Here is a 26,933-nt window from a genome sequence, read left to right on the forward strand (position 1 = left end):
AGAAGGCAATGGCAACCCACTCCAGTACTCTTGCCTGGGAAATCCCATGGACGGAGGAGCCTGGTAGGCTACAGTCCATGGGGTCGAGAAGAGTCGGGTACGACTGAACGACTTCACTTTCACTTTTCACTTTCATGCACTGGAGAAGGAAATGGCAACCTACTCCAGTATTCTTGCCTGGAGAGTCCCAGGGATGGGAGCCTAGTGGGCTACCATCTATGGGGTCACACAGAGTTGGACACGACTGACGTGACTTAGCAGCAGCAGCAGCAGCACCATTTACTGAAATGACTGTCATTTTCACAATGCTCTGCAGTGCATAAATCAAGTATCTATTAACACATGTACACAGGTTTGTTCCTGGACTTTCTTCTTTATCACTATTCGTCTATCCTTGTATCAACCTCAGTATCTTAATGAGTGAAGCTTTAATAATATGTCTTGATATCTATAATATTAAGTTTCCACTATTTTGTTCTTCAACATTGTCTTAGGTATTTTGGGCTCTGCATTTCCATACAAATTTTAGAATCGATTTAGAATCAGTTGTCAATTTCAACATAACTCCTAACTTAGAGCTTGGGGCATCATCAACAACTCGGCCCTATTGGGCTCTTAACTTCATGTGTTGTTCTGAGAGCACCAGGACGTTCTCTGCTCCATCAACTGACACCCTGAGGGCTCAGGCCCCCACACACTGGGGTCACTTCTCTGGATCTCCTTCTTCTGCTTCATCTTAGCTCAGTAACTGTTCAGTACCTTATTAACTCTCCAATGCTTCAAAGAGACTATATTATATTTTTATATTTCTGTCCAGATTTTCTATTTTCAGAGGGGAGGTTTGTTTAAATTCTCTAGTCCTCCATTTTTAGAAGCTCATGCCCATAAAGTAAGCTTTGCTTTTCTTTTCTCTTCACTCTTTCTTCACCTTCTGCCCACTCCTTCCCTCCCCAAACTCCCTCTTTCTTTTTTTCCTAGAAGAAAAAAGGTGGATAAGGTGGGAAGATGGGGGATTCAACCATGGAAATTAATGAAGACCACATGTTGACCCTAGAAAGAAAACACCTGCTACGAGAACTGGAGAATTCATGGGCTTAAGAGAGGCTGCACAGAGAAAAGAGGTCAGCAGAAAGCACAGGAGCTGGAGAGGGGATGGTAAGCCAACATCAGAGAGGTGAGTGACGTGGAAGGGGTGGAGGAGGAGAGACGTATGCAAAAGAAACATCTGCGGAGGCAACAGCTGAGAAGGCTGAAAACTTGAAGAAAGACATCAGTAAATAACGGCTCAGTAAATGCCAAGCAGGGGACACACACAGAAGTCCTCATGCGCTTCCTTCCTCTTCCTCCCACTCACCTCAGCCTCATCAGCTGTCAAAGCAGGACCTGCGGGGACGGAACAAACGCCAGTTTCTCTGGAACAAGCGTTTACCTTGCTTCCTCTCAACTCTCCTCCCCACCTCCCAACCCCACACACGCCCTTTTCCTTAAGGTACCATGGATACGTGCTATCTTGGTCAGGACATGGTGATTCATTAACTTTATTTTTACAGACACAAATAATTGGTCATGCTGAGAACATTAAGAAGAGTTCCAAAGGGAAAATGTTCCTTATTGCCCTTGTTGTGCAATAATATAGGGAGCTTTAAGTTGCAGTCTCAAACTACAGCTCCATCTTTCAGACCTGGTATCTCACAGTGACAGATGGCAATGTTAAAAATAAACAGAACATTCAAGTTATTTGTACTGAAGGCAAAGACAGTTTTAAAGTGTGAAACAAGCCTGAGGCTGATAGAACTCACATTATCCTTTTCAAAATGTATTAAGAATGCACATTTCCCTATGCCGGCCCTGCAATGTTGCTCACCAAAGATAAAATATTAGCTTTTGAAGGTGTGCTATCATTACACATCACTAGTAATTTAGAATTAACAACGCCATACAGGTCTATTCACAGAAACCCATTTTCCAGGACTGTCAATAACTGATTAACTTTCTCAAGTTTTAAAAGTGCTGGAGGTTATCACTACTAGAAATTCACTTTCATATTCAGAACATGGAGAAAGCATTTGATACAATACCAATATTAAGCTAATTTTTAAAAATTCATTTATTTTAATTGGAGGTTAATTACTTTACAGTATTGTAGTGGGTTCTGCCATACATTGACATGAATCAGCCATGGGTGTACGTGTGTTCCCCATCCTGAACCACCCTCCCACCTCCCTCCCCAATATTAAGCTAATTTTTAAAAACAGTTTACAGTATATCTGAGGTAACATAATCAAAGCTAAGACTTTATAATTAATAAAAGTTAAGTTTATTATAGCAGAAATACATGAAAATAATATACAAGAAATAACAGTAAATTTTTGATATAGAATTTTGGTAACTTTAAAGCAGCGACCACAAAAACTCATGATCATCTCAGATGGATAAAAAGTATCAGACAGGGCTTCTCTGATGGCTCAGTGGTGAAGAGTCCACCGGCCAATGCCAGAGACATGGGTTCGATCCCTAGTCTGGGAAGATCCCACAGGCCATGGAGCAACTAAGCCCATGCGCCACAGCTATTGAGCCTGTGCACTAGAGCCTGAGATAGGCAACTACTGAAGCCCGCACGCCCCAGAGCCCATGCTGCTAAAACTAGAGAAGCCACAGCAACAAGAAGCCCACACACCACAATAGAGTCGTCCCGCTCTCCACAGCTAGAGGAGAGTGCACGCTGCAACCAAGACCCAGCACAGCCAAAAACAAAATAACACTGAAAAAGGTAGCTGACAAAATCCAACATCCTTTTGTAATAAAATCATTGAACAGACTAGGAACTGAAGGGTACTTTGTCAACTTGACTAAGAGCGTCTAGGAAAAACACACAGTTAAAAATTTTTGCATAACAATAAACAATTAGATGACTTCTCCTAAAAGGTCAAAAGTAAGACAAGGATGCCTGTTCTCAAAACTTCAACACTGTAACACATCCAGGGCAACTGGGCAAGAGTAAGACATAAAAAACATCCATATTGGAAAGGAAGAAGTAAACATGTCTATTCACAAATGACATGATCTTACATATAGAATACACCAAGAAATCTACTAACAACCTATCAGAACTCATAAACATTTCAACAAAGTTTCAGGATATTCGACAAAGGAGGCAAGGATATAGGAAAAAAGACAACCTCTTTAACAAGTGATGCTGGGAAAACTGTAAAAGAATGAAACTAGAACACTTTCTAACACCATACACAAAAATAAACTCAAAATGGATTAAAGATCTAAATGTAAGACCAGAAACTATAAAACTCCTAGAGGAGAACATAGGCAAAACACTCTCCGACATAAATCACAGCAGGATCCTCTATGACCCACATCCCAGAATTTTAGAAATAAAAGCAAAAAATAAACAAATGGGACCTAATGAAACTTAAAAGCGTTTGCACAACAAAGGAAACTATAAGCAAGGTGAAAAGACAGCCCTCAGATTGGGAGAAAATAATAGCAAATGAAGCAACAAAGGATTAATCTCAAAAATATACAAGCAACTCCTCCAGCTCAACTCCAGAAAAATAAATGACCCAATCAAAAAATGGGCCAAAGAACTAAACAGACATTTCTCCAAGGAAGACATACAGATGGCAAAAAAACACATGAAAAGATGCTCAACATCACTCATTATCAGAGAAATGCAAATCAAAACCACAATGAGGTACCATTACACGCCACTCAGGATGGCTGCTATCCAAAAGTCTATAAGCAGTAAATGCTGGAGAGGGTGTGGAGAAAAGGGAACCCTCTTACACTGTTGGTGGGAATGCAAATTAGTACAGCCACTATGGAAAACAGTGTGGAGATTTCTTAAAAAGCTGGAAATAGAACTGCCATATGACCCAGCAATTCCACTTCTGGGCATACACACCGACGAAACCAGATCTGAAAGAGACACGTGCACCCCAATGTTCATAACAGCACTGTTTATAATAGCCAGGACATGGAAGTAACCTAGATGCCCATCAGCAGACGAATGGATGAGGAAGCTGTGGTACATATACACCACGGAATATTACTCAGTCATTAAAAAGAATTCATTTGAATCAGTTCTAATGAGATGGATGAAACTGGAGCCCATTATACAGAGCGAAGTAAGCCAGAAAGATAAAGACCATTACAGTATACTAACACATATATATGGACTTTAGAAAGATGGTAACGATAACCCTATATGCAAAACAGAAAAAGAGACTCAGATGTATAGAACAGACTTATGGACTCTGTGGGAGAAGGCGAGGGTGGGATGTTTCAAGAGAACAGCATTGAAACATGTATATTATCTAGGGTGGAACAGATCACCAGCCCAGGTTGGATGCTCAGGTCTGGTGCACTGGGAAGACCCAGAGGGATCGGGTGGAGAGGGAGGTGGGAGGGGGGACCGGGATGGGGAATACATGTAAATCCATGGCTAATTCATTTCAATGTATGACAAAAACCACTGCAATGTTGTAAAGTAATTAGCCTCCAACTAATAAAAATAAATGGAAAAAAAAAAGTTTCAGGATACAAGATTAAGATACAAAATTAATTGTATTTCTATGCACTTACAATGAATGATAAGAAAATGAAGCTAAGAAAACAACTCCATTTACAAAAGCATCAAAAGAATAAAAATAAATTTAACAACAGATATGCAGAACTTTAAAAAAAAAAAAACTACAAGAAGTTGAATGACGTGAAGGATCTAATCAAATGGAAAAAAAAATCCCACGTTCAAGGACTGAAAGACTTAAATACTGGCCGGAAGGTAATACTTTCCAAATTGATATGTGGATTCAATAAATACCTATCAGAATCCCAACCATCTCCTTTAGAACTAACAAGATGATTCTAAAATTCATGTGGAATTGCAAGGCACCTGGAAAAACCAAATCAATCCTGAAAAAATATAAAGTAGGAGGACCTCCCAACTGCAAAATTTACTACTAAGCAATGGTAATCAAAACAGGATGGTATTGGAATAAGAACAGACATATAGATCAATGGAACAGAACTGAAAATCTAGAAATAACTTCATGTGTCTAAGGTCAACTGAGTTTCTACAAGGGAGTCAAGTCAATTAAATAGGGAAGAAATAACCTTTTCAACAAATCATGCTCGGATAACTGGATATCCAATGGACGTGAACCTTAAAACCATACACAAAAATTAACTCAAAATGGGTAGTAGGCTAAAAAGGAAGATCTAAAACTATAAACTTCTTAAAAGAAAATACAGAAGTAAATATTGACCTTGGGCTAAACAACACCTTCTTAGATAAGACATCAAAAGCATAAGTGAGAAAAGAAAAAAATAAATTGAACTTCATCAAAATAAAAAATATTTATGCTTCAACAGATATCATCAAGAAAATGAAAGACAAAACACAGAATTTGAGGAAATGTATGTCTGCAAATCACATTATCTGATAAAGGACTTGTATGTGGAATGTATAACATGACCCAATGGTAAAAAGACAACCAAATTAAAAAACAGACAAAAGTCTGAACATTTCTCCAAAGACACACAAATGGGTAATAAGTAAACACATAAAAAGATGTTCAACATTATTAGCCATCAGGGAAATGCATTTCAAAACCATAAAGATGCATCACTTAATACCCACTAAGACAACAATAACCAAAAATATAGTAACAAGGAAATGGAACAATTTGAATTCTCATATATACTGCTGGTGGAAGTGTAAAACAGTGCAGCTGGTTTACAAAGGTAAACTAGTTTGGGGGTTCCACCAAAGGTTGAACACAGAGTTATCATATGACCCTGCAATGCTACTGCTACACACATAGTCAAGAAATGAAAACATATATATATGTACCAAAACTTGTATACTAATTATTGCATTATTCAAAATAACCCAAAATGGAAATCCAAAGTGAATGGATAAAATAAATACTGTATAACCATACAATGCACTACTATTTAGCCAGAAGAGAGAATAAAGCACTGATATATGGATGAACCTTGAAAACATTATGCTAAGTGAAGGAAGCCAGTTACAACAAGACTACATTTTGTATGATTCATTTCATTTGTGTGAAAGGTCTAGCTCAGAGAACTCTAGAGACAGAAAGTAGATCAGCAGTTGCTTAGAGCTGGGGTGAGGGAGAGGAGAAGCATTGTCTGCTGGTGGGCACAGGAGTTTTTTTTTTCAAGTTACTGATGCGACGTGTCAGAAAGAAAAGAAAACTACAGCCATCACAACCACTAATGAATAAGTAAGTTCTCTCTGACAGTGTTGTTTGATGCTTAACAAGCTTGGTCAAAGAAGGGGGATTTAATAGAGGATAAAAATGCCTTGAAAAGAGACTGAGAATCTCAGGGTGAGGGGAGAGTAAGGCGGAAGGAGAAATTCATTTGATCATTTTCTCCTCCTTCTAAATTCTTTATTCTTTGTTTTTATTTTCTTTCCAAAAATTTACATCAGATTAAAAAGTTCCTGATGAAGTATTCTGTAAAATTCGTCCAGATTAAGTCACCCCAATAAAAACAAAAGTTTCCACTGTTTTTTATTTTTACTCCCTGCAACACACTGCTTTACATATCTGTACAATATTCCACACACTTATGCAGCACTGTAAATACATTATATAAGTAATAAGAAATGCTGTTTAAAATAGTTTGGATGTTCATAGGCACTGATGATATATTTTCCCTTCATTTATTAATTTTCAGCTAATCATATTATCTCCATGTCAGGTCCTTACACCTGGCATTTTCTTTTATCATTTTGCTCATTAATTAGCCACATTCCTACTATATAATTGCAAAAGCAAATAATGACAAAGCTTAATGGAGCAAACAGTTCTTAAAATCGCCTAAAATTCTCAATGCATGTAAACCTTTGTGAAATGATCAACAGAGAAAAAAGAATACACTAAAAATCAAAACCACATTAAAATTAAGAATGCATATTATGACAATGAACACAACAGCTAAACAAGCTGCGTGCCTGACTGGAAGAGAAAATCTGGATCTTTAAGCAGTGGGTAAATAACCACACTAATGAGAAAGAGTACTCACCTGGTTTTGGCACTGAGTTGGTCACTGACTGGGGAACTTTCTGATTAATTAACTCAACACAGTGTCCAGGGAAGAGTCCCACCTAAAGAAGAAAGGCAGCAGAGAGAGGATTCTAAACCAGGGAACAGACCAGTGTGTGAGCATTGCCAATTCAATTCCAGTAATGTGCTCCATAGCCCCTCCCAGCGATTCTGCTATCCCAAGACTCTAAATCACTGATGATGCCAATTATACAAACAAATAAAACAAGCTGTTGCTATGAGTATATAGAGTCATGTGTTTTATTTGCCTAAAAAAGTCTTCTTTTCTAGTTTTAGCTTTTAATTTCCCAAACTTCTTTTACTCTAATTAAAATATTTAGTCTGATATTAAGCTATGCATGGCAAGAGGTATAATTTATACCTGTTAATAATTTACTTTGCTGAAATTTCAATCCAGTTGTGTGAACACTTCTACTGCCCACTTTCATATTTACTGACTTCTCTATGATTTTTTTTCAAAGCAACACTAAACCACATTCAACTTTTTTGTGTATTTTTCCTTCATTCTCTCATAGGTTCAGTGAAAAATGACAAGACTAAATTAAAGTAACCTGACGAAACGATTGCTCACTTAAAATCCTGGTATTCATTCTTGGTAAAGGGTCAGAAGTGTGTGGATAAGTGGGGAAGCAAGAGAAGAAAACAACCAATCTCGGCTTTGAAAAAGCACACCAAACTGACCTGGTAGCAAATTGCTTGTGGTGTTAGGAAGACCCCCCAAGGAGCTGTGATAGGAAAATACTGAGCTCCAGATCACCCAGAGATACTACATAGCCAGCAGAATGAATACAGATATGAAGATCCGGGAAACAAAAGTAAAAAGGAAATTTTTACCAATATTTATAGATGTTTTCTTAGATAGGAATATGATTGGGCTGCCAAGCAGCAGATGTTAAAGCTGAAACAAGAAAACTACATCACTTTGTACATCCCTCTGTTGACAGACTCTGGGGAAGAAAGGAACAGCTTTCCAAGAGTCTGACTCATCGTGAAGGTCTGCGCTGTATAATTTTCATCTGCGTGGGAGTATTTCACATACTAATTTGTTGCATTCTTACTTCAATTTCTTGATCGATATTCTACGTTAGCTCTTGAAATTATGAAGATGAAACCAGTTATCATGAGTTGAAAAGGCTTATTAATAAACTATCAGCTTGTTTAAAAGATTTGATTAAGGATCTTAAAGTTCCTATATGCACTGCCTTCTAAAATGATGTTGTAAGTATCTGCTTTATTGGTGAAATTCTATACCATATTTTACTCAACTTCCTATTTAACTAACCAACAAGTAGAAATTCTTCCAAGATTGGTTAGAACCAGATGAGAATCAATTTGAAAAATCCTTCTCATTCTCTCTTACACAAACCACTTCTAAGGGAATTACTTATGGTTAAGTGTAACCCGGGGATTGGGGCTTCCCAGGTGGGTCAGTGGGTAAAGAATCCACCTGCAATGCAGGAGATATGGGTTCAATCCCTGGGTCAGGAAGATCCCCTGGAGGAGGGCATGGCAACCCACTCCAGTATTCTTGCCTGGAGAATTTCATGGACAGAGAAGCCTGGTGGGTTACAGTCCATGGGGTCACAAGGAGTTGGACACGACTTAAGCAACTGAGCATGCACCTAGCCCCAGGATTAAGAGGGCCTCAGTTCTATTCTAGGCCTGCCACTTACTAGGCTGGGTTTATAACTTAGGCTCCATTTGAGTTTCTTCCGCTAAACATAATGATCTTGTGCCTAACTCATAAGGTTTGTTATGAGGATTAAACAGATGACTATAAGCAAAACGAATGTAGTAAGCACTTGTGCAACATTATCTGTTCTTTATTATTCCAGTATGTTGGCCACTAGAAGACCTAGAGGGTTTTGGCTCCTCCAATGTATAGATGTGACATGTAATACCTACTACCTTTTGCCTGCATGTACTTAAGTTTCCTCACTATCAAATATCACTCTTTCCATAAAATTCTAATTCATTTCCATTTATAAACATCTTCTGCAATTCGCTATAGAGAAAAGACCACTCATTTCCTAGGCTCTGTGATCTGCAGTAAACTGCTTAATATCTGTTTCTTAATTCATAAAAATGGGACATCATTAGCTACCTGAATAATCTGTGTAAAAGCACCTAGTCTAGTTTCTAAACTCAAATATCTGTCAGCAAATAAAAATAGCTTGCTATTATTTCTTCACAAGATTCAACAAAGCTTAATGATCTTCTTTAAAGAACTATATCAAATTGGTACATACTTGTTGCACTTTCACCTTTTAAATGTCTCAAGGTCCAGGTATACGGGGGGAAAGCTGCTGTGTATTATGCAGAGGTAGGTCCATGGGAGGTTCACCCAACGTCTAATTCCCATCCCTGCTCGCCTATCTCCCTTTAGTATAAAGTGCAATATTACTAAAGGCTGCTGCTGCTGCTAAGTCACATCAGTCGTGTCCAACTCTGTGTGACCCCATAGACGGCAGCCCACCAGGCTCCCCCGCCCCTGGGATTCTCTAGGCAAGAGTCTGGAGAAGGTTGCCATTTCCTTCTCCAATGCATGAAAGTGAAAAGTGAAAGTGAAGTCGCTCAGTCCTGTCCGACTCTTCGCGACCCTGTGGACTGTATGTAGCCTACCAGGCTCCCCCATCCATGGGATTCTCCAGGCAAGAGTACTGGAGAGGGTTGCCATTGCCTTCTCTGATTACTAAACGCTAGCTGAACTAAACACTCAGTTTTCCAGACTCCTTGCGTTCAGGCTGTAGCCAGGGCACATGTGAAAAGCTCTGCTACTACTATCCTGTCTCTTCTTTCTGCTGTGTACCCAGGTGCTGGGAGTGGATCAGCAGCAGCAATCATCTAATCTTAAAGAGAGGCCAAGAGAATCTTGGGTAATTCTGCCTAGCTTCATTCAGCTGCTGACTCAACTGCAGCAATGGTACCTTTTTGTTTGCTTTTGTTTCTTGAAGCCAAAAGCACTTCTAACTGTAACTCTTTTAAGTAGACAGTTAAGATAACTCTTACTTAAAAGAGCTAATTCTGTGTACTTGTGAAAAGCAATAGATTGTATTTTCTTACTATAAAATTTCAACCATAAAAAAATGAAACTGTGTTCCATTGAAAATATACACATAACTAACCCTAAAATTACAGTTAATGAACATTTAAAATTTTCTGCCACTTCATGGATCACAGCCTTATGGCGAAGGGGCTTATGTAACTCAATGAAGCTATTAACCATGCCGTACAGGGCCATCCAAGAAGGATGGGTCACAGTGAAGAGGTCTGACAAAACATAGTGCATACTTAAGCCAATATTTTACCAAATATAAATTAATTCTAATAAACTCAAAATGCTCAATGTTAAAAGTGACTGGAATTCCAACAGTGTGAGCTATGAATTACATTTTCCTGTTTCCTGCATTGTGTTCTCTGCAGAATTGGCATTTTGTAAAGCTCTAATTTAAATGACTGAGAAAGGTGAGAGGAATTCAGTATATTTGGCAGGAGTCAAAATGAATTTCTACTCTAGGAAGAGGAGGGAAAGAAAAGAAAAGATGAGCATCCAGCGTCCACAAGGGTAGAGGAGTAGCTAATAAAAATAACAGAAAAAAAAAAAAAAAGACAAGGCTGAGAGATGGGCTTAAAGGAGGGAGAGAGAACCTTCAATCTTGATAGTTTTCCCCTGAGTCAGTTTGGCATGAAGAAGAAAGAAGAGTATATGGATGTAAGAGACACAGAGGCAGAAGACATGGAAACTGTCATAGGGTTAGACACATGAAAAGTTAAGTCAGATGCTTCTGCAGTTCTTTCCCACTTTTACTGAGGTATTGCTGACAAACAAGCTGTGCACATTTAAAATGTACATTCTGATAAGTTGACACCCATAAAACTGTATCCACATTCAAAATTATGAATATACTTATCAACCCCCAGAGTTTCCTTGTAACTCTCTGTAATTTCTCCCTCTCCCTAGCAGCCCTCGCCCCTGCTCAACAGGGAACCAGGTTTCTACCACTACACATCATTGTGCAGTTCCTACACTTTGATATGAATAGAGCCATGCAGAATGTACTTTGCTGTTTTTTTCTTTCATTCAGCGTAATTATTTTGAGGATCGTCATGTTGCTGTATTTATCACTAATTCTTCCTTTCATTCCTTAGTAATATTCTATTGTGTAAATGCCACCGTTCGTTTATTCATTGATCTCTTGCTGATGAGATAACTGGGTTGCTTCCAGCTTAGGGCCATTACGCATATGGTTGCTATGAACTGTCCACATGTGAGTTTCTGTATGAAGGCACATCTTCTTTTCTCTTGGATAAACACCTAGGAGCAGAATGGCTTGATCCTGCCATCGGTATATGTTTAAAACACTGACAAACTGTTTTCCAATTGGTTGGAGCATCTTACATTGCCCCAACTATGGCAGTGTTCCAATTCCTCCACATCCTTGCTGTTCTAGTAAGTATATAGCAAGGTCTCACTGTTACTTTAATTGCATTTCTCTAATCACTGCTGAAGCTGAAACTCTAATACTCTGGCCACCTCATGCAAAGAGTTGACTCATTGGAAAAGACCCTGATGCTGGGAGGGGTTGGGGGCATGAGGAGAAGGGGACGACAGAAGATGGGATGGCTGGAAGGCACCATCAACTCGATGAACATGAGTTTGAGTAAACTCCAGGAGTTGGTGATGGACAGGGAGGTCTGGCGTGCTACAATTCATGGGGTCGCAGAGTCGGACACACCTGAGCGACTGAACTGAACTGAATCACTGTAGTTAAGAGTCTCTTGACAGGTTTGTCATGTATCTTTTTGGTTAACTGTTCCCATATTTGCTTTTTTTTTTAAATTGAGTTCTGTCTTCATGTTGAATTTTGAGAGTTCTTTATATGTTGGAGATACAAGTACTTGATCAGATATAATCACTGCAAATATTTTTTCCCAGTCTGTAGTGCATCTTTTTATTGTCTTATAAATAACGCCTTTCAAAAAGCAGCAGTGTTAAATTTTGATGAAATTTATTATTTTATGAATTGTTCTGATAACATATCTAAGAAATCTTTGCCTAATCCAAAGTCACAAAAGTTTCTCCTATGTTTTCTTTTAGAAGCTTTTTAGTTTAAGATAAACATTTTGGGTACATGACCTATTTTGTATTAATACATGCAGATGGCACAAGAAAGAAAGAAAAGGATTTATGAAGGCATATGGATATCCAACTGTCCCAACATCATTTGTGAAACAGATCATGTTTTCACTGAACGGATATTGAACCTCTGTTGAAAACAAGCGTCCACGTATGGATGGGTCTACTTCTAACTGCTCTGTCCTGTTGAGTTACTTGTCCATCTCTCCCCTAATGCCATACTCTATTGTTACTGCAGTTTTACAGTTAAGTCTTCAAATCAATTAGTGCTAGTTCTCCAACTCTGCTCTTCTTTTTCAAATTTGTTTTGGCTGCTTTTTTCTAGGTCCTTTGTATTTCCATATGAATTGTTAAATCTGTGTGTTGATTTCTACAAAAAAACCTGCTGGGATTTTGACTGGGATTAATTTGAGAAGAGATGATATTTTAACAACATAAAGACTTCCAACCCATACAAAGGGTATATATCTCTCATTTTTAAAATATTCTTTATCTCAGAAATGCTTTGTAGTTTTCAGTACAGAGATCTTTTGTATCTTTCTTCTGATATATCCCTAAGTCGTTCATAGTTTTGATACTATTACAAGTAAGTTTTATTCTGTTTTGTGATTGAGGTTAATGCTACTGGTCAGCGCACTACATTTGAAGTAACAAGACTTCCACGAAGTTGTCCCTAATATACACAACTATGTATTTCAAGTATGCAGCTCACTTTTATTTCTCTTTTATATTATATGTGAAAAATTATATTGACTTTTTTGAAATTGTGTTTGTATCTTATTATGTCATTTGTAAATTTCATTTCTGAATTCTAAGGAAGGATTTTAGAAATTATTTATCATAACAAATGGGTGTAGGGTTTGATGATGCTAAGAACTACTTCTGTAAGCCATTTTTTTCAATAATTTCCAAGAAACTGAATGTTTAAGAATCATTTGGTAGGACTTATTTTGAAGTTATAAATTAACAAAAGGCTATCTAGAAACTAGTTTCTCTCTAAATGTCAATGGCAGCTACTAATGGCACTAGAAAGAAAAATAAAGACAGCAATAAGAAGAAAATAATTTCAGAAAATTTATATATGTTATGTGATCCAAGGGGGAGAAATACAAAACCAGAACTCACCGAGTTCATGTCTGGCTGTATCACTGACTTACTGTCTTTATGAATCAAAACCATCTTTCCAAATTCCTTTGATTTCTTCAATTGTAAGGTGACAGTTTAGGACCAGGTGATCCTCTGCCATTTTTTTTACCTTAGAAATCGATGATTCACACATGTAGACAAGTAGAAGCCACTACTGGTTCACTGCACTACTACTAATGATCTGTTCTTTGCCCAGAATACCTAAGTTTCTACCTAAGCCCTGACGCTAAGCAGCGAAATAATAACAGGCCAGTAGCTTAGTCTTCTTTTGCTTTAGTTTCTTTGTCAGTAAGAGAGGTAATAAAAGTATCTTTGACTAGTGTGAGAATTAAACATTAACAGGAAGCACACAGAAGAGAACCAAGAAGTGTTACACATGCCTTGTATTTGTAGCACCACACTCTGACTCCCCCTTCCCCTGAAATCCTTAAACACTACAGATGAAAAATTATGTAATTTTCCTATGACTCAACTGGAGAGGAAATATTCTGCTCTACTTATTTGAGTAATGAAAAGGTGCAGCTTTGAATTCCGCACATAAAATGATGGTCTTCATATAAACAAGTGGGTGAACTGTCTTCCTCTATTAAACTACTTACTGCAAGAGCCAAGGTTTCCAAACAGCTTCCCCGTGGGATAAAGAAGGCTTTTCTGAAAGGAAGCTTTCTGGAACCACGTTAAACTCCTGAGGTAAGGGAATGCTTATTGCTGAAGAGCTGCTTGTCTGCCGTTCGTGCATGGAAACCCTCACAGGACAGGCTGGGGTAACTATGAAAATAAATCCAGTGACCCTTGACCATCTTGCGGAGAACCGAGAGAATATGACTGAATAGGATTCTGTCACCCTCTAAGTGGTATTTTATCCATTAGGCTGACTGCATCCCAAATATGTCTTGGGAGCTTTTCTGGGGGAAAAGGAGAACACTCACTAAGCAGAGCTTTAATTCTTTCTCTACCTGCACAGGATAAACACAGGGAGGCTGAGTCAGTGGTTCTCACGTTTTGTACTTAATAATCATCTGAGGAACCTGATAAAATTCAGATTTCTGTCCCCCATCTCCAGAGATCAGTTGTATCTGGTTTTAATATGTTTCTCAGGTCATTCTGATACTTACGGCTCCCAGATAAAATTCTGAGAAACACGGCATAAACAAATAATCCTCAGACATTAACACTTTACATTTGTAATATGCCTGTTATATAAGGAAAAAAAAGACCTTCCAGACACCTCACCTCACATTTCCAACCACAGTCCACCAGCAGAGACAAAAAGGCCATGTATTTTTAACAAGAAAAAAGGTTTTTTTTTTCTTTCTGAAATATACATTATATGATGAAACTCCTCAGAAAACAAAGGTAGAAGGCTCAATATACTCTTTAGAAGACAAGTAAAAAAAAGATTTCAGCATTTCAAATTACTATAGTTAATATAATTTCACACTTCCTACTGCTAGAAGTTTAAGAAAAGAAACACAGTCACAGTATAATTTAGAAACATGGATGAACTAATCCTTCTGTCCCCACAGCTAAATTATGGTCTAGGCTAAAACAACATACAGATGAGAACTTGGCAGAATGTTGACCTTTATCAACCACCAGCTGATTGACTGATTTACCTACAGATCAGAGTAAGCACTGCTTCCAGCAGAGTGGTCTAAGGAACACCGGGGCTAGAATCACATGGATAAGAATGTATCTTAACCCTATTCCACAACCACTGAGACAGAACCTGAGGGTTTATGTCACAGGATTTTATGTTTTGACATGTTCCCTATGCAACACATCATAAGCTCACTAAGCAAAGTTTGAGAATCAGAAGTGAAGAGAGAAGGAGTTATTAGTAATAGAGAAATGAAGACAGCAGTACAACACCCTTATCTGTATTAGTAAATGCCATTCCTTGGACTGACTTTATTTGCAAATTCTGACAACAATGTAATAAATGCCATCACACGCCTATTAGAATGATTGAAAACAAACAAACCAACTGAGAACCATCAAATGTAGATGGGAATGCAGAGCAGCATCACCACAGTTGCTGGTGGGAAGGCAAAATGGCACAACCACTTTAAAAGACAGTTTGGTGGTTTCTTACAAACCTAAGCATGATCTTACCATACAACAGAGCAAGTGTACTCTGTGGTATTTACCTGAAGGAGCTGAAAACATATCCACACAAAAATCTGCATGTGGATATATAGAACAATATTATTCATAAATGCCTCAAACTAGAAGCAACCAAGATGCATTTTAATAAGTGGATGGAAAAACAAAATTATGGCACATTCGTAACCATGAATGATAAATGAATGATAACAAAGGAACTATCAAATCATGGAAAGATCTGGAGGAACCTTAAGTGCAGCTTGAAAGCCAGTTTGAAAAGGCTCCATATTATACCATAAGATTCCAATTATACAATGCTTTGGAAAAGGCAAATCTATGGAGATAGTAATCAGTGCTTGTCAGAGATCAGGAGGAGAGAAGATGGACAGGTGAGAGCACAAGACATTTCAAGGACTGGGAAATCACTTTGTATGAATGATCCATGTCATTATGCATTTTGTGAAAACCCACAGAACTACAAACATCACAAAGAGTGAGTCTTAATGAAAATATGGATTATAGTTAATAATCATGTGCAAATGTTGGTTCATTAACTGTAACAAAAAGCAAACCCCAACACTGTTTCCATCACTGTGGTGGAGGATGTGACACTAACACTTTGTACTCTTATCCATGTGATTCTGGCCCTGGTGTTCCTCGGACCACTCCCAGAAACAGTGGTTACAACTGCGCTGTAGGTAAACTCTGTTCATCAGCTTGTGGTTAATAAAGATCAGCATTTTGCCAATTCCATTCAGTGAATTATAAAACATAAAGCAATATGTTAATAGAAGAAACTATGTGTGTGGGATAGATAGCATATGAAAGTTGGTGTATTATCTGGTCAATTATTCTGTAAGTTTGTACTAAACGATAAGAATCTATTAATTATTTTGAAAATAATAATAAAAAATAAAACAAAGTCACAAGCTAGCAACTGCACAGCATCAGCTCGCTGGACTTAAGGGAAAGGTTCCGCATGCCACCTGCACTCTGTCGTGTCCCGACAGCTGGCCAGAGACAATCCCTGTGACTGAGGGGCAAACAGGGGAGCCCACAAAACACACCAGAAACACATCGAGCAGAGCAGACCTGCGGTGGAGACGCGGGGCCCACATGCTGACAACGCATCTCCAGAACACTCTCCTCCAGGGCCAGAGCAGCACACTGCAAGGCCGGCCCACAGCCTGGGAAGCAACAGCCCACATCTCTGATCCCCTCCACCCTCTCTCCTGAGAGAGGGCAGTTCAAAACGGCCTTGATCCCCAGGCAGACCACTGTTCAAGCTACCCCAGGGCCAAGCCCAGCCCCTCGTCTCCTGCTACTGTAGTCCAAAGAAAGCAAGTGACCGGTCTAAGACTGTTAAGAGAGGAAGTAATAGCAAGACTGAAACACAACTGTCATTTAAAAGCCAAATTTACTTTTTTATCCTGTTGGGCCCCTACCATTTATAGCTCATTTCCATGAATGTGAAGAATTGATCCCTTGATAAGATAAGGGATCCCTTATCCCTTAATAAGATCCCTAAATAAAGAGCTGGTTAAGACCAGCTTTCCATTTAGCTTTATATTTAATCAGAAGCACCAATTATTAATAGCAATTAAGAAATCAGCACAGCTAAAGTAGAACTACAATTAATACATGTGAGAAAATTTGTGGGTAACAAAGATACAAGGTTAATCAATTTGGTGTTAACAAATTAAATTGTTATGAATGCTTTATAACAAATTGAGGTGTAAATCAAATCAAGTTTTATTTGAATTATGTACATTTAAAAATCAACATTTATTGAGTGAGAAATATGCATCAAGTCTGCTCTAGGTACTTTACATATTTTATCCTCACACATTTAATCTTCTCGATAATCTTAAGAGATTAACAACAATCCTACAATTCCCATTTTACAAATGGAGAAACTGAAGTACAGAAAAGTAAAGCAACTTGCTGAAAATAACACAAGATTAAAACCCAAGAGATATAGCACCAGAACCCATGTTCTTAGCCACCATGCTGTCCTGTTTTAAACTGTATGATTTTTTTTCATAAAATATATTTTATAGAAACTTAATAGTTTTTATATTCATATAAAGCTGTATTTATATAACAGCCATTAACATTTCCAACTGTACAGCATGAGCATTTAATCTACCCAGCATTTTAGGAACATTGTTATAAATAGGCAACTAAAACCCACGAGTTATATACTAAGGATACAATTTTAAGGCATTTTTAGATGTTCTTCTAGTGATAGTTTTAAAAGATAAAAGGAAACTTTTCTATTCTGTGGAAATTAGTGACAGTCAATCTAAGAGATGCTGTTGTCAGGTCCCAAATTACTTAGGCATATAAGGAAAAAGAAAGAGACAGCCTTAGATGCTGCTGTTATTCAGCTATTAACACACTGTTTACATTAACAGTTATAATGCATTAAAAGACACTGATCAAACTGACTTAACTAGAGGGAAAACATATGTGATTCATGATTTTAAACCACTATGAAAAGTGAGCCAGAGTTACAGGCCCGATAATCTAAAAGAGGTCAGCAGGCAGGTGGCTCTGCTCACACTTCAGCTATTCCACCATGTGGGACAGAAGAGGAGACCTTCTTCCACAGCAGTAACTAGAAAAGGAAACCCAAGTCTAACGTCATCTACATTTTTTTTTTTTTACCACTGCAGACAAAATTTCTGATAACAAAGTCCACTGCCAGCACACCGCTGTAAACAGAACTATTACCAAAAGAGAACATGTTCTTTGAATTTTTCACACCGAATTCTTTGTTGCCTACCTGAAATCCATGCTTGCCTCTCCACCATGTACTTAACACTTTGGGGGGCATGTCAATAACAGAAACAATGTCTCCCACCTAGGAGAAAACATTTTAAGTGAAATGTTTTTAATCAAATTGTAAAGCAATCATCTGCCTAGAATTTAAATCTAAACTGTTAAACTTTAAATCTGAACTGTATCTTATTCTCTGGCTCATTATTTCTGGAAAAACATTATATTTCTTTCTGTAAAGAATTTAATAATCTTAACCATTTGTTAAGAAGAGGTTTATAAAAAGTTAAGCAGCACAAAGACTGTGGTCCAAGTAACGAGCAGTAACTTCAGAAAGCCTGATTGACAGTGTGAGATTTTTTAACACTAGGCATCATCACAGAGTTAAAAAACTATTACTGCTGCTACTAAAGGTAATCAGATTCACTTATAAAAGGAAATTTTAAATTACCATATTTAGAACAACAACAGCTTCTATTAATACACTCAGTGAGCTGCTTGCCATGTGCCAGGCATTGGGCTGAGCAATTCATGTATCTTATTTCATTATATAGGAACGCTCTAAGATGTCTACAATTACTGGGTTATTCTTAGTACATGTAAAATTGAATGACAGCTACATTTCTTTCAAAAGGCAGTTCAATATAACATTCCCACTGAACAGCTGACTTTGTTCACCCTAAAAGACAAACTAATGAGTTTATACAAACTTTTACTAAATCCTAAGTATAAAAATAGCAAGAATAGTTTTTAATAATATACTTAAAGGAAGTTGTATTCTTCAATCAAAATAAGTGATGATCTCTGTGATAAACCAGTTAGGCACTGCAGAACAATGTTGCTAGTGTACACAATATTGCTTCACGAATTTTTGTGGTATATTCATGACTAATTTTTCCAGTCATGAACATCCTCTTCACAAAACCATATTTGCTAACAGACACGGTATCTTTCAAGATCAAGGATTCTTTGTGTATAGAGCTAAAAATTTAGTTGAGAACTATTTGAATTCTGTACAGTAAAAATGTACACTTTTTTCTCTTAAATTGAATAACTGCCAGCATTTTCTTTTGATCTCTCATCAGCCAGTATTAACAGAAGAAACTTAAATCCCCATTTTTTGTATCTGATAGCAAGAAATGTTCATTTCACTTTTCATCTGGTCTTTACCTCAATCTATGAACAAAGAGAAAAAGTATCACTGGGTATTGTTTTTAGGTGCCAAAAAAAAAAAAGACAAAAGACAAGAAGATCTGGCTTTCAAGAAGCTCATAGAGACAAACAGGAGAACAACTTTGATTGAATGTAATAAGTGACTCTCAGAGATAAGCCTTGAGAACAGCTCAGAATGACATTCAGTGCAGGCTCTGGGCGGGAGTTAGGGGGGCAGAGGGGGTGGGGGTGGGGGGAGAAGTGGGGTATGTATTTCTTGGAGTAGAAGGAAGAAAATCAGGGAGACTTCCTAGAAGAAATGGGGGACATTTAAGCTGAATTTTTAAGAATAAGTATAGTCATTAGAATAAAAATAGATGGCATGCCAGGCTGAAAGACAATAATGGGCAGAAACACCTGGTGCTTTTTGTTAAGTAAATGATTGACACAAAGATGAGACTAGAAAGGCAGCACGGAATGAGCTAACACAGAGTATCTTTGGTCACTTACCTCTAAGGTCAATTCATCTGGGGCCCGAGCAGTGTACCTCTTGATAACATGGGCAGCACCAACAGCAGGAGTGTTAATAGAGGATTCTTCATGAACTAGAAGGTGATTTCCCTTATTATCAATCTAGAACAAAGAAAATATACTATGAGATGGTTAAAGACAGGGGACTTGCAAGTTTCTTGGTGTATCTATATAACTCAACTCGATTTAGAAAAACTATAACCCAAAGAATCGTAAAAGGAAAAAAAGACCCCACTTACTGACTACTTACTATATACCAGTCATTGTATTGTACATATATTATATATATATAATTGAATCTTCACAACTTTAAAAGATACTTATCATCATTATCAGTACCTAACAATGAAGATGCTAAAGCCAAAGAGATTATGTAAATTACAGAAGATTAAATAATTTGTCCCAGATCACACAGTCAATAATGAAGAAACAAGATCTCAATGCAAGTTGTACTGGCTCTAAGTTCTATATTCTTTCTACTTTTCATCATCTTCCCAATTTTCACTTAGAAAATAAAGTAACTTTACCTATGCAAATTAAAGAAAAAAATCTAACATACTGACTGGATACTCTATCACTCAAGAGATTCTTAAATCAGATCCTTTAAAAGGATTTAATTGTCTCTTGTTTCTAAATGACTAAAAACTATTTTCATTACTAAGTCAATTAAATACACACACACACACACACACACATACCCCTTGCTAAATGTATAAACATTAATATATTGAACACCAAAACAACAGGTGTCATTCTGATACATAAAATAATATTAAAAATAGCTTCCTGGATTATCAAAAAAGATTTGAGATAAAAATATTTAATGTACCATCTCTATCTTCCAGAAGACATGAATAAGCCCCACTTATTCGATTCCTGAAACTCAATAGCTATCAAAATTCACATGGGATTTCTTTCGTAGGTAATTAACTCTAATAAAGAGTGAACTAGATTAATACCTCCATCCAAGTAAGGGCAGGTCCACAGTTGATCTTGTTCCCAGCAATAGCTGAAAGGCGGGACAGGTAAGCCATAAGCATCTGAGTGACCGACTAAAGAAAAAGAGAAGATTCAGTGGTAACAGCTTCTCACTGCTAAAGAAACTGGTGTAAACTGGTTGTTTCTGGGAGAAAAAAATCTGCAGATTTTCGGGCATTTTCATAGTCACAGAGGATCTTCACAGAGGCTTCACAGCTCCATGAACTGACCTACGGGCACTTAACATAATTTCCTATCTGTTGCATAATTCCCTTTCACTCTGGCCCCTCATCATCAGGGGTCATATAGCTTCTAATTTGGTTGCCTTCTCTTTCTATTTTTATACTGAAAATGTAAAATGATAGCACAGACATAATTACTTTCCTTCCCAGCTTCTCCCCACTACTCTGAAACTTTCTCCAAGGCCCGCTGCAGTCTTCGCCCACCCAGCCATGGCAGGACAGTTCATGCGTGGTCCTCCACCTCAAGTCAGCTGATGGTCCAGGCACGGGACCCAGCCGTAGCCTACCTAACAGGAGCTGCTGCAGGAAGCAGGAAGTCCTAATTTCAGCTCCGTTTGGCTGCTATTTTACAAAGAGACAAGAACCCGGTACCTGTTGGGAGCGGTCATGTTCTGAGACAGTCTGAGAAAGAAAAACCAACAGAGAAGGGAAATGGAGGCAGAGAGACATCCAGGTTTTCTATCATACGACAGAAACTGTGGTTTCAGGACATTCCGGAGGCTTTGCCACAGTGGCAGTTCTCGCATGACTGGAGCCTCTACTTTGCCTCCACTATGTAATTGCCCAGGAATTAATTACAGATTTGGAAGGGTTTTCCCCTCAGGACTTGCACTATTCTCAAGCATCCATTGTGGCTGCTAAGCAGTCTAATGCCAATACATTCCTTGTTCCTTTGAGAAAAATCTCCTTTTTGCTCTCTGGAGGCTTTTTGGGTTTCCTCTCTGCTTCTGGCATTTTGAAATTTTACAATGTTTCTAGCTGTTATTATATTTAACACTTAATGGACTGATTTAATCTGAAAACAGGCTCTTTTTTAATTTAGGGAAACATTATGTTTTTGGAGAATGAAATGGCAACCCACTCCACTATTATTGCCTGGAAAATCCCATGGACAGAGGAGCCTGGCAGGCTACAGTCCATGGGGTCGCAAGAGTCGAACATGACTTAGTGACTAAATCACCACCACCATTATGTTTTTAGCCACTTCCATCCACTCTCTCCTCCTATAACAACTTCTATAAAGCAGCAGGAACTTGCAGGAGCTTCTAGATCTGCTCTCTGGGACTCTTGACTGTTCTCTCACAACTTTTTATCCCCTTGGGGCTGAGTTCTTACAGAGTTTGCCCTTCCTGCTCACTAATTCTCTCTTCATCTAAGTCCATTTTGCATGTCGTCCGGCTATTAATGCTTGTTATTATTAAAATTAACTTAAATGACCATATGTTCATTTCTAAGAGCTCTGATTATTTTATTTTTATAAACTCTATCCTTATTCCATGAATGTGACTGACTTGCTTTCTCTCAGGATGGTAATCACGCTTCGGAAAGCCCTCTGTCGGCTCTTCCGTTACTTCATTTATTCCAGTTTTTACACTGAAGATTTCTAGTTTACCTGTCCCTCTGCAGTCCTCCTGCAGAAGTTGCTCCAACTGTATTATCTTACCCCCATAAATCTTATCCTGCCCACTCTCCAAGATTCCTCACAATTTTGGACTCCCTGATGGTTATATTCATTTTCTAATGTTATAAAACAATCTCCTTCCTCCTAAATTAAAAAAAAAAAAAAAACTCTCTTATACTTTAACTAGAAAATTTTGACAGGCGAGCAAATAAGTGCATGGACACAGCCTGCCATCATAAACTGAATAAACAGCATTGTTTGAATATGCATGTCTTTGATTACTAGTGAGGTCAACATTTTTCCATATTTTTGCTTCTATAGTTTATATTCTCTCTGAAAAATGATCTGCTCACATATATCACCTACTTGTATATTAAGACATGAGTTTTTCTAAAATTATACAACAAACCTATTTTAAATATCCTAAAATATTACTAATTTTTCTACTATTTTAAGAAATAAATAATCCCACAAATCTTCCTGAGTCCTCAAAATAAGCTTTTACTTAGTATACTAGCAAAACTTTTCTGCTGATTTACATAATAGTGATTACTTCTGCAAAGTACTAAATGCTCACCTCTGGACTGTCCTTCAGAGCATCAGAACGGGGAAGCTCTGAGAGCTGGGAGAATCGTCGGTCATAAATACAAAGATGAAGATGTTTATCAAGTACCCGAAAATCTTCGTAACTTCTTTTAACAATCCAACTTTTGCCCTACGAGTAAGAAAAAAAAGACCACTATAATTTGTCTCTATTGGGAGTGGTCATGTACCAGGCTTTATTCCATAATGATAGGTTATTCATAAGATTTTATATTTACTAATTAATTTGACAGTAAACAGTTAAACTCTGAAACCCTCTAGTGAGTTGTACAACATGAAAGCATTAATAATGGAAAATAAGCTAGAACTGTCCACTAAGCCTCTTCTTAATGACTGGTCAAGCCCACTGGTTCTCCCTGGGAATAATAACTGGTAGAAGGAAGATAGCATGTGATCTTAAACCCACAGAAAGAACCATTAAATGATTTTGTGTGGAAGACTACCACCAAAAATTAAAGAAAAATAAAATTGGGTTACTGATCAGTTACCATGAACATTTTCTGTGACCGACACTAGCAATGCACTGACAATCAACACTGCTAAAATCTCATCTGCAAGCCTTCAGGGTGCTTATCGTATCTAGAACCCCCTGTATCTCCCCAGTTTTCAGTCTTTCTTCCTTTCCTTGCCTAAGCTCTAAAGCTCATTAGATATGAAAATTTAGTCACAGAACATATTTATCACATACTGTCTTCTCATTTTCTCTCAAATCCATCACTTCATAGCCTGAGCTTTAGTGAGGACCCACAACACTTCTGACCTCCTTGCCTCTGGTCTCCTCCTCCACTCCCCTCCCCTAATAAGAACTACAAAGCTTGTCAGGTCACACTGACAGAAGGCCTTCAAAAGCTCCTGTGGGCGGTAGTGATGAATCGGTCTCCACTACACACCATTTGGCTTGACAATTTAATTTTTATGTGGGGGCTTTAGTCTCATAAGAATTTGGAGGAACTGGGAGAAAAAGCAACCATCTCAGAAATGAAGAAAAATCTCTAGTGTAGTTCTTTTCCATTTGCCTCCGTCAGATGGGGCAGAAGCAGAAGGTACCACTTCACAGGCGAGAGGCTGAATTCTAAACACAGGTATTGCCCATAACTAACAGGATAAATATGCCTAATCCTACTTTGGACTGCAATCCTCCATTACACAGAGAGCAATACCACCTCCCTCTTTCAGAGGGGGTTGTTAGAATGAAATAAGAGAACAGATGTGGCAGAAAATTTAAAAACAGTCCCTGGGTCCCAATTCTAAGAAATGCTAGTTCAGTAACTCTGGAATGGGATCATTAATCTGATGATCAGCCTGATTTGGGAACCACTGATCAATCAAATCCAAACATACTTGCACATATGAGGACTTGCATCATCTGGGCCTGTCTAAATCTACAGTGTGATCCCACTCACTACTCCTCCATGTGCATCTTTCTTTGCTTTCAGTTATGCTCAAGTACTTGCATTTATTCCATTTGTAAAATGTTCCTTTTCTTGCCTACACGATTTTTAAGTGCTGTTCTTCTACTATGCAAAGTCCTTCTTTTACTCTTTGCTCAAGTAAGCTCCTTTGTTTTCTCACTTCTATAGCTGCCATCTACTCAAAGCACTTCTGAGTCACAACAGTGGGTTAAATACTTGTTCCTTTGGGATGGCAAAAATAAGAAATAAATAAAAATGAACAATAAGGCACAGAAAAAGAAAAACAACTTATTGCATAGTTACAAATATTTTTTCTTTCACACATACATTTCAAGAATTATGCAACCCTTCAAATATCAGAAAATTATCAAAATTATTTTAACATATGTATATTTCTATCAAAGAGATTAAACAGATGGTGAGTTTTTATTTCAAAGCTCTGGATTTTTAAAAATTGAAATATAGTTGATTTACAGTATTGTGTGAGTTTCAGTTGTACAGCAAAGTGATTCAGTTATACTATATATATTATTTTTTCAGACTATTTTTCACTATAGGTTATTACAAAACAATAGATCTTTTACCTCCTAGGTTAAATTTATTCCTAGGTATTTTATTATTTTTGATGCAATTGTGGAATTGCTTTCTTAATTTCTCTTTCTAGTAATCTGTTATTATAGTTCATAGACATGGAACTGATTTTTGGTGAGAAGTTTGAAGCTTTCCAACTAAGATTAGGAACAAGGCAAGGAGATCCTCTCTCATCACTGTTTTTAAAAACTGTATGGAATTCCTAGCGAGTGCAATAAGACAAGGAAAGGAAATAAAAGATATACAGATTGGGAAGCAAGAAATAAAACTGCCTTTATACACACATAACATGATCGTCTAGGTAGAAAACACAAAACAACAACAAAAAAACTTCTAGAACTAGTAATTGATTATAGCAAAATAGCACGACACAAGGTTAATAAACAAAAATCAACTGCTTTCCTATATATCAGGCAATAAACGGGTGGAATCTGAAATTAAAAACACAGTACCATTTACGTAACTGCCCCCAAAATGAAATAGTTAGGTATAAATCTAACAAAATATATAGAAGATCTACATGAGGAAACCTACAAAACTCTGGTGAAAGAAGTCAAAGGGCTAAACGTGGAGAGATGTACCATGTTCATGGACAGGAAGACTCAGTATTGCCACGATGTTAATTCTCCCCAGCTTGATCTATAGATTCATAATGCTTCCCCAGACAAAATCCCCACAAGTTATTTTTCTGTATATTGACCAATTGATCCTAAAGTGTTTGCGGAGTGGCAAAAGACCCAGAATAGCTAACACAATACTGAAGAAAGTTGGAGGACTTATGTATGTAACTTCAAGACTAACCATAAAGTTACAATAATCAAAACAATATGGTACTGGCAAAGGAATAGAAATATACATAAATGAAATAGAATAGAAAGCCCAGACACAGACTCACTTAAATACAGTCAACTAATGTTTGATTAAAAAAAAAAAAAAGCAAAGGTAAAACAATGGAGAAAAGATAGTTTTGTTTTGTTTTAAATTTTCAACAAGTGACACTGAAACAACTGAACACCCACAGACAAAAAAATAAATCTAGACACAGACCTTACACCTTTCACAAAAACTAATTCAAAAAGACCTCAATAAGACACAAAACCATAAAACTCTTAGAATAGAGCATAGGAGAAAATATAGACGACCTTGGGTTTGGTGATGCCTTTCTTTAGCTATAAGAGCAAATGTAAAATCCATGAAAAAAAGAATTGATAAGCTTGACTTCACTGAAATTAAAATTTTCTGCCCTGTCAAGAGAATGAAAAGAAAAGCCACAGATGTGGGAGAAAATATTGGCAAAAAACATACTATTGATAAGGGATTATTAAGCAAAATACACAAAGAACTCTTAAAAATCAACAATAAGAAAACAAAAAAACTGATTTAAAAATGGACACCTTACCAGAAAGATATATAGATGGCAAATAAGCATATGAAAAGACACTCCACATCATATGTCATCAGGGCAAGGCAAATATAAAGAAGAAGATAACACTACACACCTAATGCTGCTGCTGCTGCTAAGTCGCTTCAGTCGTGTCCGACTCTGTGCGACCCCATAGATGGCAGCCCACCAGGCTCCCCCATCCCTGGGATTCTCCAGGCAAGAACACTGGACACACCTAATAGAGTAGCAAAAATCCAGAATACTGATAACACCAAATGATGTTATATAAATTCCTGTTATATAACAGGAATTTCCTTTCTTGCTGGTAGGAATGCAAAATGGTATGGCTTCTTTCA

At 37.5% G+C, this 26,933-nt stretch overlaps 1 protein-coding gene across 3 annotated transcripts in view; it reads right to left on the reverse strand.

Moving 5' to 3' along the window:
• ARHGAP32 (Rho GTPase activating protein 32) overlaps positions 1 to 26,933 on the reverse strand; it is a 191,967-nt gene that overhangs the window by 48,088 nt on the left and 116,946 nt on the right. For all 3 annotated transcript variants that reach the window (XM_070457389.1, XM_070457388.1, XM_070457390.1), the window contains 5 exons: positions 23,165 to 23,302; positions 20,925 to 21,017; positions 19,945 to 20,067; positions 18,290 to 18,367; positions 7,072 to 7,153 (listed from right to left, as the gene is read on the reverse strand). In XM_070457389.1, coding sequence (XP_070313490.1) covers positions 7,072 to 7,153; positions 18,290 to 18,367; positions 19,945 to 20,067; positions 20,925 to 21,017; positions 23,165 to 23,302 — 514 coding nt within the window. The remainder of the gene's footprint in view (positions 1 to 7,071; positions 7,154 to 18,289; positions 18,368 to 19,944; positions 20,068 to 20,924; positions 21,018 to 23,164; positions 23,303 to 26,933) is intronic.

This window comes from Odocoileus virginianus, chromosome 28 (genome assembly GCF_023699985.2).
Source record: "Odocoileus virginianus isolate 20LAN1187 ecotype Illinois chromosome 28, Ovbor_1.2, whole genome shotgun sequence".
NCBI classification, from domain to species: domain Eukaryota; kingdom Metazoa; phylum Chordata; class Mammalia; order Artiodactyla; family Cervidae; genus Odocoileus; species Odocoileus virginianus.